At 38.1% G+C, this 19143-nt stretch overlaps 1 protein-coding gene across 1 annotated transcript in view; it reads right to left on the bottom strand.

Moving 5' to 3' along the window:
- The window catches only part of LOC147061928 (plexin-A1-like), a 167444-nt gene that overhangs the window by 31210 nt on the left and 117091 nt on the right, over window positions 1-19143 (bottom strand). Inside the window, exons 11-15 of the mRNA XM_085935441.1 lie at window positions 8487-8583; window positions 5056-5279; window positions 1834-1985; window positions 699-819; window positions 131-267 (exon numbers count right to left, since the gene is read on the bottom strand). Of these exons, the coding sequence (XP_085791567.1) occupies window positions 131-267; window positions 699-819; window positions 1834-1985; window positions 5056-5279; window positions 8487-8583 (731 nt within the window). The remainder of the gene's footprint in view (window positions 1-130; window positions 268-698; window positions 820-1833; window positions 1986-5055; window positions 5280-8486; window positions 8584-19143) is intronic.

The following is a 19143-nucleotide window of genomic DNA, read 5'->3' as shown; positions in this document are numbered from 1 at the left end:
TTTCCAAATGTATCATCTCCAGTGAGCTTTCTTGGGTCAACAAATGTCAAAAGCACTTTTGTAGAACATCAAATTTGTTGCAAAGAAGCAAAAACGTCTGTATTGTTGTGAGTGACAGATATCGTCTTACTTTTTAAAGTGGCAGGGTTGTGGTCCAATGCTGACAGAGACAGAGCTGCCTGCATTGAGGTAGCTCCCCTCTATGGTAACACGGGTGCCCCCAGATATCGGGCCCTGAGAAGGCTGGATGCCAGTAAAGAATGGTGTCTGGAGAAGAGACACGTAACAAATACAGATTTTTTTATTTTTAGATCTTTTTTCTTTTCAACAAGAAAATAAAACAATAAAAAATTAACACATCGTTCCTCCATTACAATGATCAGGTGTGCCCCACCACCAGACTGTGGACCCGTATGACACTGTAGGTTATTTGGTGCATAGATGTAAAGAGTAACCAAAAAATAAAAAAATAAATAAAAAGCTACTGCCACTTGTGCTTCTGTTCAAATGCTTAATTTGGAAAAAGTACACATATACACCTACAAAAAGAGAAACAAAACAAATGAGTTTGGAGAGCTACTTCAAAAACAGGCTGACACATAAGAAGATTAATGAAGGTTTAAAGGGTTAAGATTTAATGACAAATAATAAAGGTATACATGGTAAAGCCATCTCAATTTCTATTGTGCGGTCCTTACCACAAACGTGAATGGCCTCGGGGAAAGGGCCCTGTAGTCATTTATACAGTTTCTCACACACACTTCCACCTGAGCCTCTTGTACTCTGTATCCTGTTGCATCATTCAGCAGACACACGATTCTGTTGGTGGAGGGATGACAGCAAGAGGGAGAAATTAGACATTTAGACATTTGTATAAACAATAAAGAGCTGATCGCATTATATCACTGTACCAAAACACTTGGTGTAGTAAATTACTTCTTCAATGTTTGAGCATGTGTGCAAAAAGAAAATCAAACTGTGCGACTGAAGGGACAATAAGACAAAAACATACTGTGTATGTGAATAGGTGGCAGAATGTCAAGATATGGAGATTAACTCAAGTGTGTGTTCTATTCGAATTGAAATGCGCTCTGCTATCTCCACATGCTTCCTTTCTTGACTAAGTGTACCAGTGAGAGATGGTTTGATTTGCCTGAACTCAATTCCTCAACCGTGCAGGACCCTGCAGAGGAGTAAATGTCAGGATAAAAGGATGGCAAAGTAAGGGGAAGCACATATGTAGGGAGTAATGGAGGGGAACAACAGATGGACTCCTATTATCGTCACACACAAAAATCGGATGTATCGCATAGCATATTTCCCGGTCTGATCAACTTGTAAAATGTAATGAATTGAAGGGGGAAATGTAGAATTTATATCGTCCAATTTTACATTATGTAGGTTTTACAAACATAGATCATTCTAAATCAAGGATCAGGGAACCACAGTTAGATACAGAAATGTTTAGCACATCTGCCTTGTTGTGTCTGGGTTCAATGTGGAGTCTGCATCCGGCTCATGGTTGTTTGGAATTACTTCAAGTGCTCTAGATTAACTCCCATGTTCACAAAACATGTTGAAAACCCCTAATTGCTAATACGAGCAAATGTTGAATGGTTGTTTGTGTATTTGTATTCTCTGATTGCTTGGAGACCAGATCGACGTATAGTAGTTTAGGATAGCGTTCCAGCCCTGCAGGTATATCTATACAAATGAATCAATTAGGAAAATGCAATGACTCATGACAAATTCAAAATTAAGCCTTGCCAAATACATCTTCACAATTGTACCTGAATACATACATACATTGTAGAAATCTATCCTCCAATTTACCTCTCGGCACTCAGGTATTCTGTCTCAATGGGGACGCAGGGCACCTTGCCCAACCTGACACCCATCTGTATGTCTCTGAAGTGTAGACCCAGGTTTTCTCCGAGGATGGTCACCCTGGTTCCCCCTTGGCGGGGTCCTGTGTCAGGAAACAACTGCAGAAAGACAGGGTCAAAGAGAGAGCGAGAGAGCGAGAGAGAGCGAGAGAGAGAGAGGGAAAGAGAGGGGAAGAGAGGGAAAGAGAGAGAGAAATAAATTCATTGTATCTCATCCTCATCTCTTAAATCGGTGTTAAAATACTCTAATTTAGTCTCCAATTGTGCCTGTAAGATAACCTTTCAAGGATACATCACATAATACACCCACGGCCACACATATTAAGCACACTCCAGACCAACCCATCGATTCAAAGCGCACACACCATAAATGATTGGAAATACCCGACAGAAGATGCTATTTTTAAATAAAAAGACAAAAGGCAGAATATCATTCATTTATTCTATTATGATGGGTTGTTGTGCCTATTCCATCGTGCATATTCATGAACAATGAGAATGCGATCTGGTTTCTTTTTGGTCCTTTTCCAAAAAGATTTCCAATGTCTATGCTTGTCACATTTCACCATCTCCATTAGTTTCTGTATTTGGATTATTTTCTGACACTAGGGGATCAGCTCCCCCTGCTCATTTGCAGAGAGTTGTTACCTTTTGCTCTTTAATAGCCAGACGTTTAATTTTGCTCATCTGGAAGGCTGCCACCCCACCTTCTCATCATTACTGGATTAGGGATGTTATGTACATTCTCAAATTGAAAAAGAGCAGATGCACCATTATTGGATCAATCAACAAATTCCATGAAACCTGAGACTCTCCAGTAACATACTATGTGAACAATTTACCTGGTCTGGAACTGTGAAATGGAATTGTCACCTGTCCTTTGGTTATCTTTACAATCGTCATTAGGTGCACCTTGTCTGTGTGTGGGGTTTTTTTGTTCTTTTTTTTAGGTCTCTGTATTGATTATCTAAGTCAGTTTTGATGTGTTGTTGTTTTATACTGTTTATTTGTGTGTATTATTAGTATATGTCAATTGAAAACTACAAATACAATTTGCACAAAAAAAGAAGATGCTATGAATAAATCTCTCAACTTATAATAGGGAGAGACAAAACAAGTCAATGGCATACAACGCAAAACAAAACCAAAGTGACATCTCAGGGCTTCAGTGAAAGTTATTAGGAAGCCTCGGTCTACATGGTCGGACTGTAGTGGGATAACACTCGGTGATGCTTCCAGAAACCATAATGTAATTTATCACGCAAGATTATGATGCGTAACGGGGACAGGTGTGGCGTGACAAAACAAATAGAGTGACGGATGCATGATGGTTATCGCCAACACATACACACTCTTAACCAGGAACATGTTTACATATGCCTCATCCTTAACAAGCATCAAAAGGTAATCATGTGTTATCTGTACATTGTCTTGTATGCCACTCTTGCTTGGCAGAACAGACTACAGACTGGCGATGCTAATTTTGGCACAGACGTGGCAGAAGTGAAATTAAGTATGAATTTGCTTTGTCTCAAACGTTTATGATGTAATGATATAGCCTTTTAAAATGCTACCAGTTTTAAGAAATAAACAAAATAATCACATTATTACTATATATACTATATATACTCACGGCCGAGGTCAAAGTGACATTTCCAGAGGAATTGACCACCATGAAAAAGAACATGTATAGGACAAGCACACGACTCATTGTTTGATTTGCATATTTGAGTCTTACATTATATGTAAACAATCAGAACATATGTATACCTGTCATCATTGGATAACTGACTGTCATTCACCGTAGACATAAAAATCATATGAGATGATATAAAACATTGACAGTATTTTACAGTACTACTTCTTGAACAAAGGTTTTCATAAGAAACAATACATCAAGAAAATATTTACTACTCCCTTAGCAAAAGGTCTGTTACTTTTTGCTGTCATAACTCTTGAAGGCATTTATCATCCCTAGTTTCACTGTACTTGCACTATTACGAGCAAATAAAAACGCATTACTCTTCCTTCATGGAATCACGGGTACTCTTCAGCCAAAGTCGTCATCATATGCAGCTTGTATGCTGAGGATGCAGTCTCTGCTCAATAACCTGAACATAAAAGCATCCTGACGGGACAAAAAAGAGGTGAAGGCGGTGGATGAATGGCAGGACACCAAGCCCCAAAACAAAGCCGGGTAGTACACCTTCACTTCTGTTCCTACATAGTGTACCTTACCTGTACCTACGCCACCAGTCTACCTACCTAAAATAAATGACAACAAAATAAGCCGATTGTCATTTCCATCCCTTGGGTGCCCTGAGCTTGTTAAAAGGGATTTAGATCTGATCGGTACATTCTACATTAGGTACAATGCACAGTATAATTCAATTGTATTTTTAGCAGGTGGACACTACGATAGTGTGTGGTTTTTCTTTACATCTACGACAGATACCTCTTTGTCCTCTTTGTCGCAACCCATTGTACTTTTCTTCTGATTCTGTTCTTCTATTAAAACACAGATGATTCAACCAATCAACAGACAGCGGCGTTTTTAGTTCCTCCTTATTGCTGTACTGTGACTGGAATGCCAAGAAAATAGACAAAAAAATGTGATACCATTCCAAAAAGGAAGAATATTGAAAACGAAAATCACAATCAAATACACATCAAGCGGTCTTTCCCTTGGCAGTGCCATTTTGACGTAACACTGAGTAATGATACAGCTTCTGTTCCAAGGGCAAAGTCAAGAAGCTAACATACACTTGTTTTAATAGCAACAAGTTTAAAACAGAACAGCATTCATTCTTCTGTGAAGGACACCAAGAGGAGTTTCTGTAACCTAAGGGCTTCACCAAAGAGAGATGATGCAATGGCATATCAATGGTGCCCAGCCTTGGATCTCTGCAGGTACCATACACCCTTCAAACGATGAAGATGGGATTAAGATGTGGCACTGAATGAGCCTCGGTTTTATGTCTTTCAATGAGTTTTTTTTATTCATATTATGTATATACTGAATGAAGGGCCACACAAATAGGCAATTCAAAATGCTGTACTCTGTATAGGTCTCAAGAGGGTTAGTGAGTAAGAAATGCAAAAAAAAATTGTATGACTTTTTTCAAGGTTTTGGATTTGTTTTCATCTCCTTTGCAGATTTAAATTTTACCTTCGTGATCTTGGGGTGGGTACACCGGCTGTTTCCAGATGCAGCGTGCATCCAGCCTCCTCCATCAACCAACTGCAGCGGGAGGTGGGAATTGAATCCAATAGTACATTCCTGTCGTAGAGAGCACTTCTTTTCCTGGACACACCAGCCACACTCGAACCGGGGGTCTGCCTTCAGACACATGCCACAGCTGTCCCGCAGTGCCTTGCACTTATACAGGTGGGCTGGATAGCAAAACAGAGTGAAAGAAAAACATTACACCTAACAGTTATTAAGAGATACATTTCTATTTCATTGTGTGCTGTAAATCATGCTTTAAAAAAAACACATTACATTCATCTGATTGAATAGAAAATACTACTTCAGATCGTTGGTCATTAGTAAAGTATTTTGCCTAATAGTCTAACTCAGCAAACAGATGTTGTCAAATGTTTCTTGTACCTGCTTTCATACAATACTGTTCTGTTTCAAATTCACTTTAGTAACGTTGAAGTTTTACTTTGATTACTTAGAGTTAATAAAAGTCAAATATCCAAGGAATTGGCTTGTCGATAGAGGGCAGGAGGGTGTTGCTGGAAGGGACACAAAATAATCAGAATAATAATAATAATATAATTTATTTTTTGTGTATCTGATTTTGGTGAGCAGGATAACTAGTTTACAGTTATTCACGAGTAAAATGGATTTGTTCATCTTTGGCATCTAAAACAATGACGTACATCCAGTTTGGGCCCATAGAACATTGCCAACAGATTTGTTCAATGCAAGAGCATTTTTAAATTTGGAAAAAACAAAACAAAACAACAACCCATAACTTCGTTGATAAGTGATGATAGAAAATTATTTGTGATTGATCATTAATTGAAACTAATAATTGGACTCTCAATTACATTGATTTGTTCCACCCATCAGTCATTCAGTTACTGTGAGTGAACTCATGACAAATAAAGTTAACTTAATTTTCTTCATTTTTTATGAGGCGAAGGATATATAATCTCACCATTTACTGGAAGTGACCAAGGAACAATGTTTGAGCATTGTGCAAATCTATGTGTGTGTGTGTGTTTGTGCGTGCGTGCGTGCGTGTGTGTGAGTGAGCTGGTTATATTGGATACAAACACACCATTAAATTGAACATTTTGTGGTGTTTTAAAAAAACGCATTGAAAAAGGAAAGACAAAGTGGACCTGAGCATAGAAGAAAGTCATCCTTCCTTCCCTGTCTGTTCCTCGCAAACAGTGCAAGACTTCAAAGTGAGCTCTTTTTGAATCCATCTGCCTCAGCCTTGGCCTTAGCACACCCTAATCTGATTAGCAATGGTTTATCTTAAAAGTAGCATAACACTAATTAATCTGAAGCAAATGAATGATTTAATTAACATCTCCACTTCACACTAGGGCAAAGCTGGGCAAGCGCCATAATGCTCCTCCTTAAACGGATAATACAGTAATGCGGGTTGGATGTTGAAAGAGAAAGAGAGGGAATGGAGTGGTGAGGGATTAATGGAGGATGGGTAGAAAAAAGGAGGAGACAAAGAGGAGAAAGTCTTTATGCATGCTTTGTGCGAGCAAGGACAATTATTTAATGTTTTTTTTTTTTTTTACAGGTTTATGTAATGATAATGAGGGAATTTGATTTTCATGAAGCCTGACTACATAAGTACTTTATGGCAATGTCATAGGCATTAGAGTCCTACAAAAGTCTTGGCTTTGTAAAGTTTAACATGTGGCTGATAGTGTAGAAATTGTTACTATTTATTTAGTTATAGTGGCATCGTGGAGCTCTGGTTAGCATGCCACTTCACAGTTCAGAGATGTAGGGTTCAATTCTGACTCCACCCTTCCTGTGTGGAATTTGCATGTTCTCCCTGTGCTTGTGTGGCATTCCAAAGACATGCATGGTAGGCTGGTTGGCCACTCCAAATTGTCCGTTTGTGTGATTGTGAGTGCGAATGGTTGTTGGTCTCTGTGCGCTCTGCGATTGGCTGGCAACCGGTTCAGGGTGTCCCCTGCCTACTGCCCGATGACGGCTGGGATAGGCTCCAGCACGCCCGCGACCCCCATGAGGACTAAGCGGTTCAGAAAATGGATGGATGGATGGAATTATTGACGAGTACATGTCCAATTCAAGACTTTAAACCAATTAAGATTTGACAACAGAAGCAAACCTCGGAGGAGCATGTTTTCAATGAAATTGTGCAAGGAGAATAATAAGGTTGCAACCTCTAAGCAACTCATTTGCAAATTATCTGGAAGACAAACTGCATGTTTGACTTCTCTCAGAAGTGGGTCAGACACAACGCATAGTGGGCACTTTTTCATCTAAAAATAGAAAATGAATAGTGACTAGAAGAAGGAAATGACAGAAAAAAGCAGCAGAAATGTTTGTAAACCTGAATCGGTATGCAAATTTTAAGCAAATTTCCGTGGGACACACTTGAGAGGTCGACTTATGTTATCTTGTGTAATGGGATGTCAGAATTCATTAGTCTCCCCAGCTCAATATATTACACTTGAGAAAAAAGTCTGAATGCATAATTGTTTTCCACTCTATGCGCAGAGTCATTAAAATAATAAATGTCATCTTTGTGTGTTACTTTTCCTTTTCCTTTATCAAATCCTTTATCCTCATCTTCCTCGTCTGCCATTGCACAGCATATTCATTAAGTTGCTGTCCACCCATCATGCTCACCCATCGTTTGTTCTACTTTTCACAGGTTTCTTCATTTGTAGATCTGTCTATGTCACGTATATCTGGTTAAATTTGTTGTTCTTCTTCTTCCAAACTGCTTATCCTCACGAGGGTGCGCTAGCCTAGCGGTCTTTGGGCAGTAAGCAGGGCACACCCTGAACTGGTTGCCAGCCAATCGCAAGGCACATATAGACAAACAATTATTCACTCTCACAATCACACGAATGTGTGAGGAAACTTAAGTACGCGGAGGAAACTCATGCAGGCACGGAGAGAACATGCAAACTCCATGAGGGGCTTAGTCAAAGGTCCTGACTAAACAACCATTTAGTAGTAGTAGTTGGTTAAAGAAGCTACCATACCAACAACTTAACAAGATCTTGAAGAGTAACTACTAAAAGTTAATTTCTGTTCTGCGAGAGTTCCTTGTAAGTCAATACTTGAAAAGCTGATGAATACAGAATCAAAAAAACTTCATGCTGTACACTTTATCATTTCAATTTCTTGTAAGAATGTTAAAATATGAACATACAAATAGGGAATTCTTTTTTTAATCACCCTGTACTATATAAAGTGAATATCTGTGGACTACCTAACCATTATAAAACAAAATGACCACCGTGGGAATTTGCAAAGAACAATTCCACATCAATTTAAGAACCACTTACCTGCCATTGTTTCACACCAAATCACCAAAACCAAATCACACAAATTACGAGAAAAAAAAGTTGTCGTTCTACCTTGGATGTTGAAAGGATTGTCGATGACAAAATTTCCATTCCACAGCACAGAAAGGTCAACTGGGAGGTCACTGATATCACCGCCTTCATAGTCATACTAAGGAACAGAAAAGATAGACAGAGTGAGTCACCTAAACAGGTGAATCAAAAAACATTGTGATTCATCCTGGCTTGTTGGTGGCAGAGCGCGAGTCATCCAGCATGACCATGCAGAGTGACCAAAATAGTACACACTCTCACACACACTCTCACAGACACACACACACACACACAGGTGCACACACACGCACACACGCACACACACACTCTCTCTCTCACACACACACACACACACACACACACACACACACACACACACACACACACACACACACACACACACACACACACGCACACACGCACACGCGCGCACACACACACACACACACACACACACACACGCACACACGCACACGCGCGCACACACACACACACACACACACACAAACAAGGAAATGACAGAAGGGGTTTAACTCGATGGGCATGTGCGACTGTCATGGGAATTGGAGGAAAGGGCCAAAGACAACAGCAAAATAATAGAAGAGGAAAGAAAAAGTGAAGACCAGACTCAAACAGTGGTAAACGTGTGAGAGGTATTCACTCACACAATATAGCGGCCGCATGAGAGAGTGAGAGATGCGATAGGGAGGGAAATTGTAAAGTGAAATTGGCATTTTCCATTTGCTCACTGACACACTTGATTTGGTAGACCGAACTTGACCACCTCAAATGTGCGTGCGTGCGGTGGGGCTTGTATCACATTTATGATGCAGACTAAAAGTGTCTCTCCTCCAGCACACACTATCTGTCTTTGTGTCCATATCCTCTTTAACCTTATCCAGCGGAGACCCTCATCCAGGACACTCACACGAGGCGGGATGCTTTTATTAGCATTGCCACAATGTCCCACTAGTTAAATACTTGCCTAAATACTGACTGCCAGCAGTGAAACAATAGGACCCTCTGAGGCCAGGCCCCCATTAAACTTTAAGGGGTTTCACTTGTCTGCTGTCACCAAAACACTGGGTGGACTTGTTCTCCAGTCGGCTCCTGCCCACCCCGGCGGCCCGCCACATCATGGTTTATTCATACGGTCACATGCTTTAAAATGCCAACACAGACCACACCGTGACACCCTCTCACACGGCCGCAATCACCCACGGTCTAATCAGCTTTCTCGAGGGTACTTATGAAGATAAGAATAGGCAGAGAAGGAAGTGAAAGCAAATTTATGACATGCAGGTTTGCATTAAAGCTGATGATAATAATTAATGTGGAAGTACAATGGATTGGCTCAACTTGAACACAATCTGTTCAAAGTGGTTCTTCACCCTTTATTCCAGTTTCATTCATTCCATCTTATTAATATTCATTAATTTATGCCTGGTTGTAACTGAACCTTCTCAATATGTTGAAATGAAGTGGGGGGAAAGTTTGTAATGACACTTATGCATGATGCACTTAGAATATGTAATTGTCATGTAAGAGAAGAAACGGCTAAAATGTAAACTGTGAGATATTCATTATTTTGGCACATATTTTGGCTATCTGTTATCATTTAGCAAAATCTTAAAGTGTGAAGACTAAGGTAAGCATATAAAACTGCCAAATATTTTTTATTCTATATTGCACAAGATAAATAAACACGAAAGGAATATATATATATATATATATATATATATATATATATATATATATAGTCATCGTTATAAATCGCTATAAAACCACTTTTTAACTTAGCCTCGTACGCCGCTATCGGCTATCAGCAGGTCACTGACTTGACGTGGTTAAGCTTTGATCTCGAGTGCCAGTGTCAATTCTGTTAAAAGTTTTCGAGTGGCGGAACCCAGCAAGGGAAAAGTTGCAGTTCTGAACCCCATCCCTCCCAAATGAGAGCCCCCTCTGCCCGGCAATATGTCCTTCCTCCACTCCCCTGAGTCCCCAGTGCTGCTGGAGATGAGTAATCAAACTCATTACCGGAGCCTCTGGCCAGCGCCTGCATGTCACTACATGTAATTAATCTACCTGAGCCAACATATACAGTAGCCAGGCTCCTGAGGGAAAAGACTCGAGGAGAGCGGGTTGGTGGGAAAGAAATGTGGCGAAATGGTGAGGCAAGCTCAGGGACAGCTACAGAGCAAATTATTGTGGAATACGAATTAGGCAGAGAGGACATTAAAACGAAGAGGACGGCAACAAAGGACAAAAACATGGAAAACGGGTACAAAGTGAACAACGACCACTGGGACTGTCCCAAAAAGTATGAAGTGTTTAAAGGCAGAGGAAGCAAAGTATAGTAGAGAGGCAAATAGTCATTTAGAGGTGACAGTAGGACTGGCAAGGAGGAGGCAGGAGAGGTTATATTGGGACACACATAGTATACGAGGTGAGCAGAAAGCATTCGCCGGCCTCATTACAGTAACACTGCAAGTTGGCTCGGGTTCATTCGTTATCTGCTCCTGCACTCGTTTACTTTCCTGCGACATGAATCGTCTCTATGGATTGCATGTCTCTGCAGAATGTGGGGATAGATATTGTGTGTATTCTTGTGTGCCTGCATGTGAGTGTATATCTGGTCGATTACGAAGAACTGCAGATTTTTACCAAGGCAGAGCGTCTGTGTGACGAGGGGGGGGGGGGTAAAAGAAAAAAAGCTGAGTTTGTGTGCATACTCAGGTTGCCCTCACGTAATTAGTCATCTTGGCAGATACCTAGAGAGTATGTTTGAAATAGACTTCAAGTAGTGTTTGTGTCTCTTTACTTCACAGGGACTTTTTGCCTCTTTAATTTGACAGTTCAAACTTACTGATATTTTGTCATAAACGTGGCATTTTGTACCTGCAATCATGCCATTTGTTAATGATTTAGCGTTGCATAATATCCCTGTAGGTCATTTAATGCAATGGCAGATTATGATGACATGATTAGTATATTATATTGGAAGATGATTTTATTTATTTATTTATTTATTTATTTATTTATTTTCAAGTTCGAAGAATTACTATGTGAATCTGAAATGATTGATTTATGGTGAGTTTGGCTTTTAATTTATTTTGGAGAATCGGTGCTTTTTGTGTTTATTTTTTATTATTATTTTTTCACCATGTCTTTAGACTGTAAACAGGTTAAGATACATTTCTTTTTTAACAGTAGAAAAAGTTTTTTTTGCACTATTATGGTGGTTGAGGATGTTAAAATATTACTTCTAAAGTATATCTACAATTAATAAAGGCTTCATGATGTTGACAGTTTGACACTAACAGATTCACAAAATCAATCCGTGTCCAAACACACACTGTATACAGTCAGTTAAGTGTCACCGTAATGCATCTTCTAGTTCCTCATTTCACCCGAAAAAAAATTGGTGACTACTCATTGTTCTCCATATCCATTGCATGAAATAGATGTTATGCTCTTAGAAATGCATATTGCTCAGGCTTCCATGAATGGTTTTAAAAAATGAACTGCAAGCAGACAATGTGCATTATAACAGCAAAACAGCAACTGAGGATGGATCTTCTTGGATAATGTTTGCATTTTATGAGCACACAGTGGACCTTCACTTCACAACACAATTCAGTTAAATGCTGACTGTGGAATGTTTCACAAAAATATTTCATATTTCTGAATGATTTCCATGACTGGAACTGGATTTATTTATGGAGTAGACATAAAACTCTTGACAACATTCAACTATGCATATAATATGATAAAAATTATGAAACATAAGCATAAATATTAACTCTGGAACACCCGCTGCTTCAGCCTCCATTTAACAAAGCCAAAATTCAAATACAAGCCCACATGCACATACATGCACGCAGAGTAAGTGTGCGTATAATAAATCATGTAAAGCCGGTCACTGGTCGTTACTGATAGCACAGTCTCGATCGATTCTGCATGATTAGTGAGGGGTCATTCATTTGGAGAATCAGCCATGTGCTATGTTGGGCTCTGAAATACCTAAACAACAAGTGTGCACCCCATCTCTCAGTGTGCACATGATTTCCCTGTTTGTGTGCATGCAAGCATCGTCTGGATCCCCAGTCTACGTGTAGATTGGATGCCCGAGTGTTGGTGAAGGGTTAAGTAATGCACAATGAGACAAAAAGATTGAATGGACCGGGGAACATCCACTGTCGGCTAATTTTTGCAATGATTTATTGCACGTGACTCCCCCAGACACAGCCTGCTGCCATACATATACATACACTTTCCTCACGAGAATACGAAACACAATGGTAAAAGTGAACAGGTTATCAATCATAATGGATATTATATACCGCCTGTTTAGTGCTCTGCATAACAAATATTTCACTTTCATTTTGCCTTTTAATAAGCACACACGGATTAAAAGAACTGGAATTAGAAAGTGGAAGACACACCAAATCTCAGAGCACCCACGTTAGTTTTATTTGCATCCATCCATTCGTCCATCTGTCCATCCATCCATCTTCTACACCGCTTGTCCCCATGGAGGTCATCGTGCAGTAGGTGGTGGACACCCTGAACCGGTTGCCAGCCGATCGCAGGGCACACAGAGACAAACAACCTTTCGCACTCGCACTTAGGGGCAATTTGGAATGATCAATCGGCCTACCAAGCATGTTTTTGGGATGTGGGACGAAACCGGAGTGCCCGAAGAAAACCCACGCGGGCACGGGGAGAACATGCAAAATCCACACAGGGAGGGCTGGAGGTTGATATAAACCGACACCCTCCTAACTGTGAGGCGGAAGTGCTAACCAGTGCACCACCGTGCCGCCCTATTTGCATTCATTCAATACTTATTAGTGTGAAGGCGAAGGCCTTCACACTATTGTTATTAGTGTGAAGGCGAAGGCCTTCACACTATTGTTATTCTACTTTATTTTTCTTCTTATTATTATTAAACAATTTATTCCTCCCACTTTTTTGACACCTAACTATTCCCACATGCTTTAACCGATTCACTCCATTCCAACTTTCACACGTTCCAAAAATTCACGGCATGACTGCTAGTATTTTATTTGTTCATAACATTTACCGTTTTTGCATAATTAGCAAATTTGTGCCTTAAAATCCCCCATTCATTCTTAATGGCGCATTAGACACGAGCGACGTTCAGGAGTGAGTTCAAATTTTGACATCTGACAACTTTTTTCATGATTTCTTTCCTTAACTCATTTATTTAACTCTTTTATTTTTTATTTATTTATTTTTCATTCATTGATTTAGTTATTCATTTAATTTTAAGTTAAAAACATCATTTTACCGTTTTAACGTTCACCATTTTAATTTCTTGATTAATAGCAACATTCCACCACAACAAACACAGTCGCTGTTTAGCTCAGTGAGAAAACAATGGTCCCTAAACACGAGCCACGTACGCGAGCGAGTTCGAATCCTGCTTGGCCATAATTTTTTTTTCATTCATTCAATTTTAACACATCACTTTAATAATTACTTTCATCATCATCATTAATTTACCGTTTTTATTTTTCATTTAGTTATTCATTTAATTTTAAGTTAAAAACATCATTTTACCATTTTAACGTTCACCATTTTAATTTCTTGATTAATAGCAACATTCCACCACATTAAACACATAGTCGCTGTTTAGCTCAGTGAGAAAACAATGGTCCCTAAACACGAGCCACGTCCGCGAGCGAGTTCGTATCCTGCTTGGCCATGATTTTTTTTTCATTCATTCAATTTTAACACATCACTTTAATAATTACTTTCATCATCATCATTAATTTACCGTTTTTATTTGATTTAATCATCATTATTAATTTACCATTTTTCTGTCATTTAATCATCATTTCGAGTCCCACAATAGTGTGAAGTGCCTTCGCCTTCACACGCAATTTCTCCAGAAATTGCCAATTCTAGTTCTACTTTATTTTTCTTCTTATTATTATTAGTGTGAAGGCGAAGGCCTTCACACTATTGTTATTCTACTTTATTTTTCTTATTAGTGTGAAGGCGAAGGCCTTCACACTATTGTTATTCTACTTTATTTTTCTTCTTATTATTATTAAACAATTTATTCCTCCCACTTTTTTGACACCTAACTACTCCCACATGCTTTAACCGATTCACTCCATTCCAACTTTCACACGTTCCAAAAATTCACGGCATGACTGCTAGTATTTTATTTGTTCATAACATTTACCGTTTTTGCATAATTAGCAAATTTGTGCCTTAAAATCCCCCATTCATTCTTAATGGCGCATTAGACAAGAGTGACGTTCAGGAGTGAGTTCAAATTTTGACATCTGACAACTTTTTTCATGATTTCTTTCCTTAACTCGTTTATTTAACTCTTTTATTTTTTATTTATTTATTTTCCATTCATTCATTTAGTTATTCATTTAATTTTAAGTTAAAAACATCATTTTACCGTTTTAACGGCATTTACCGTTTTTATTTCTTGTTTAATATCATCATTCCACCGCTGCAACACTAAGCCGCTGTTTAGCTCAGTAAGAAGACAATGATCCTAAGAACACGAGCCACGTCCGCGAGCGAGTTCGAGTCCCGGTTGGCCACAACTTTTTTATTCATTAATTTTTCATTCATTCAATTTTAACACATTTTAATAATTATTTTCATCATTCATTTAGTTTTTCATTTAATTTTAAGTTAAAAACATCATTTTACCGTTTTAACGGCATGTACCATTTTTATTTCTCGTTTAATAGCATCAGTCCACCAGAATAGCATTAAATCGGTGTTTAGCTCAGTAAGAAGACAATGGCGCTCTGAACTTAAGCTACTTCCACGAGGGCGTTCGAATCCTGCTTGGCCATAATTTTTTTATTCATTAATTTTTCATTCATTCAATTTTAACACATTTTAATAATTATTTTCATCATCATCATTAATTTAACATTTTTATTTTATTTAATCATCAATTTACCAATTTTATGTCATTTAATCATCATTTCGAGTCCCACAATAGTGTGAAGTGCCTTCGCCTTCACACGCAATTTCTCCAGAAATTGCCAATTCTAGTTATTATTATTAAACAATTTATTCCTCCCACTTTTTTGACACCTAACTACTCCCACATGCTTTAACCGATTCACTCCATTCCAACTTTCACACGTTCCAAAAATTCACGGCATGACTGCTAGTATTTTATTTGTTCATAACATTTACCGTTTTTGCATAATTAGCAAATTTGTGCCTTAAAATCCCCCATTCATTCTTAATGGCGCATTAGACACGAGCGACGTTCAGGAGTGAGTTCAAATTTTGACATCTGACAACTTTTTTCATGATTTCTTTCCTTAACTCATTTATTTAACTCTTTTATTTTTTATTTATTTATTTTTCATTCATTGATTTAGTTATTCATTTAATTTTAAGTTAAAAACATCATTTTACCGTTTTAACGTTCACCATTTTAATTTCTTGATTAATAGCAACATTCCACCACAAAAAAACAGTCGCTGTTTAGCTCAGTGAGAAAACAATGATCCCTAAACACGAGCCACGTCCGCGAGCGAGTTCGAATCCTGCTTGGCCATGATTTTTTTTTCATTCATTCAATTTTAACACATCACTTTAATAATTACTTTCATCATCATCATTAATTTACCGTTTTTATTTGATTTAATCATCATTATTAATTTACCATTTTTCTGTCATTTAATCATCATTTCGAGTCCCACAATAGTGTGAAGTGCCTTCGCCTTCACACGCAATTTCTCCAGAAATTGCCAATTCTAGTTAAACAATTTATTCCTCCCACTTTTTTGACACCTAACTACTCCCACATGCTTTAACCGATTCACCCCATTCCAACTTTCACACGTTCCAAAAATTCACGGCATGACTGCTAGTATTTCATTTGTTCATAACATTTACCGTTTTTGCATAATTAGCAAATTTGTGCCTTAAAATCCCCCATTCATTCTTAATGGCGCATTAGACACGAGCGACGTTCAGGAGTGAGTTCAAATTTTGACATCTGACAACTTTTTTCATGATTTCTTTCCTTAACTCGTTTATTTAACTCTTTTATTTTTTTATTTTTTTATTTTCCATTCATTCATTTAGTTATTCATTTAATTTTAAGTTAAAAACATTTTACCGTTTTACCATTTTTATTTCTTGTTTAATATCATCATTCCACCGCAGCAACACTAAGCCGCTGTTTAGCTCAGTAAGAAGAGACTGGAATTTGGAGCACGAGCGCTGTTCCCGTGCGAGTTCGAATCCCGCTTGACCAATATTTTTTTTTCATTCATTCAATTTTAACACATCACTTTAATAATTATTTTCATTTTATTTAATCATCAATTTACCATTTTTATGTCATTTAATCATCATTTCGAGTCCCACAATAGTGTGAAGTGCCTTCGCCTTCACACGCAATTTCTCCAGAAATTGCCAATTCTAGTTTTCTTTTGGCATTCTCATTAAAGCATGCATGAATGACCATGAAGCCTTAAGAGATAAATGGAAACATAATTTCAATTCACTCCAAAATAAACTTATCGCAACACGACATGAAAAAAATTAGAAATCTATCATTTAACTGCTCCTAGAATATAGGCCAGTAATTGCTGTAAGGAATTCAGTGGTTGAACAGACCATTAAATACAATTTTTTTTCAATAATCAATCATCCATTGAAAACATTGTGTTCCTTAAAGTTATCGACACTTGATTGATAATGAAGTAATAATAATGATAATTCATGGGATTCACATCACATAAAACAGCTATATATCATTAAATGCACAACAGTGACACATCTGACAATAATGTTGAAAACTGAACTTTGTATTTTAAAAGGTTGAGAAACTACTATATTTTCTTGTATTCGGCCACAACAGCTAAAAAAACAAGATGAAAATATGCCTGTGAAAACCAACATTCAATGATGGGACAACTTGCCATTCCTCAATATTTGTATGAATACACCAAATAAAGCTCATTCATCTTTTCCACTGTTCATGATTCCTTGTTCTTTCAGCATGACTTTCTCAAGCGTGCACATTTCTTATTTGAAGACATATCTGCCCAATCATCCAAAACGTTCCTGCCTCATTTGTTTGTTTCTGCACATCTGCTTGCTTAGGTTAAACCTTTGGTCATTTTGTTTTAATTCTGTCTGTCTGTACTCATTCAACCTCCTCCATCACAGCCCTTGTTGCTTTTGTCATCGTTTGCTCCATCTCACTGCTTTTTTTCTGTCCTGTGTGTATGCGTGTGTGCTTCCGTCAGTCGACAACAGCGCTGCAATTCATCATCATTTCATCTACAGCTCCCTTAATTGGATACTATCACAGTCCCACCTGACGAGGAGGCCCATAAAACCACATTGCTGTTCTCATGTGGTCTATGTACACACTGGCACGCACATAAAAATAGATAAGCCCATCAACAAAACATTATTTGATACCCTGTGTTCATCCTTTTTTGTATTTTATGAAATTGTTTCTATTGTAAAATCACATGAGACTGAGAAATAAATAAAAACTTTGATTTACAACATTGGGCAAAGCTTAAAGGATGTCACATCTTTGTAGCAACTTGTAAAGGGCTACAAATGAGTATTTTGCTGTCTAAACCAGGTGCTGGAGAATCAAACAAAACAGAACTATTAAAAGAAGACAAATAAAAATAATTACTAAATTGATAATATTGGGTCCCACAGTCTGGTAAGTCTTGTATGAATGAAATAAATATGCAACTGTCTGCCGTTATATATTTGATTATGTTGAACAAACAAGTTTAGAAAGATGGATTCACCCAAATTTATCAGATCAAGACATCTGTTCATTCCTCAAAAACAATTTGAGTTCTGCCAACTTTGTACATCTTAAGCACTATAAAATCTGGAATTACTTGCTCCCTGCTCCTTTTGAATGTGAACACTTCTACAGCGGGGAATACAGAACTTCAAAGGGTCTGAGGGGGTCAGACAAAATGCAATTTGCATTCTGTCCATGTTGTCATTGACCTGCTGGTTTTATTCTGCAGGCGCAAAACAATACTCCTCTTCTGTTTCTTAATTTTTTAAATTTTGAAAGTCTTGTAGGCTAAAAAAGACGTGGGGCCATGATTCCATTTGCCTGATAACAAAAATAAATACATATTCTTGCTAAAAAGTAAGATTATAGGTGACAAAAAGTAAGGAAAAGAAGTGTCTGTAAATCAAGCACGTGCAAAAGAATGCAGTGGGAGTACAGTTAGCTGTGGAAAAGTGTGACAAGCACAAGAAAGGACATCTGCCATATTCAGGGCTTAAAGCACTCACTATCTGTTATTCAGCGCCTTGGCGTTAATATGTCATAATTGGTGTGGCGTCTGCTTCACACCCCGATTAGAGCACAGGAAATCAACTTGAAACTTAAAGCGTTTTTCGTCTATTGGTTGCTACCCCCTGACAGTTTGACTGAAAGGAAAGATGGAGAAGTGGGAATGAAAAGAAAGAGTGGCATTTGAAACATGAAATCCCTGTGGCCACACATAAACACACGCGACATCACACACACAAGCAACTCACAGCTATAACACTGCAAAGTGGATAAAGAAGTTTCTGCTGTCAAATGACTAAGAGATGGGGCTTGATCAGCTTCAGATGGACTATTTTAAAATCTTTGTTTGATCAGCCTACC

Source organism: Syngnathus leptorhynchus, chromosome 1 (genome assembly GCF_054491065.1).
Source record: "Syngnathus leptorhynchus isolate UIUO chromosome 1, UIUO_Slep, whole genome shotgun sequence".
In the NCBI taxonomy this organism is placed as follows: Eukaryota; Metazoa; Chordata; class Actinopteri; order Syngnathiformes; family Syngnathidae; genus Syngnathus; species Syngnathus leptorhynchus.
The sequence above is the reverse complement of the archived record's forward strand: the minus strand, read 5'-3'. Positions and strand labels throughout refer to the sequence as shown.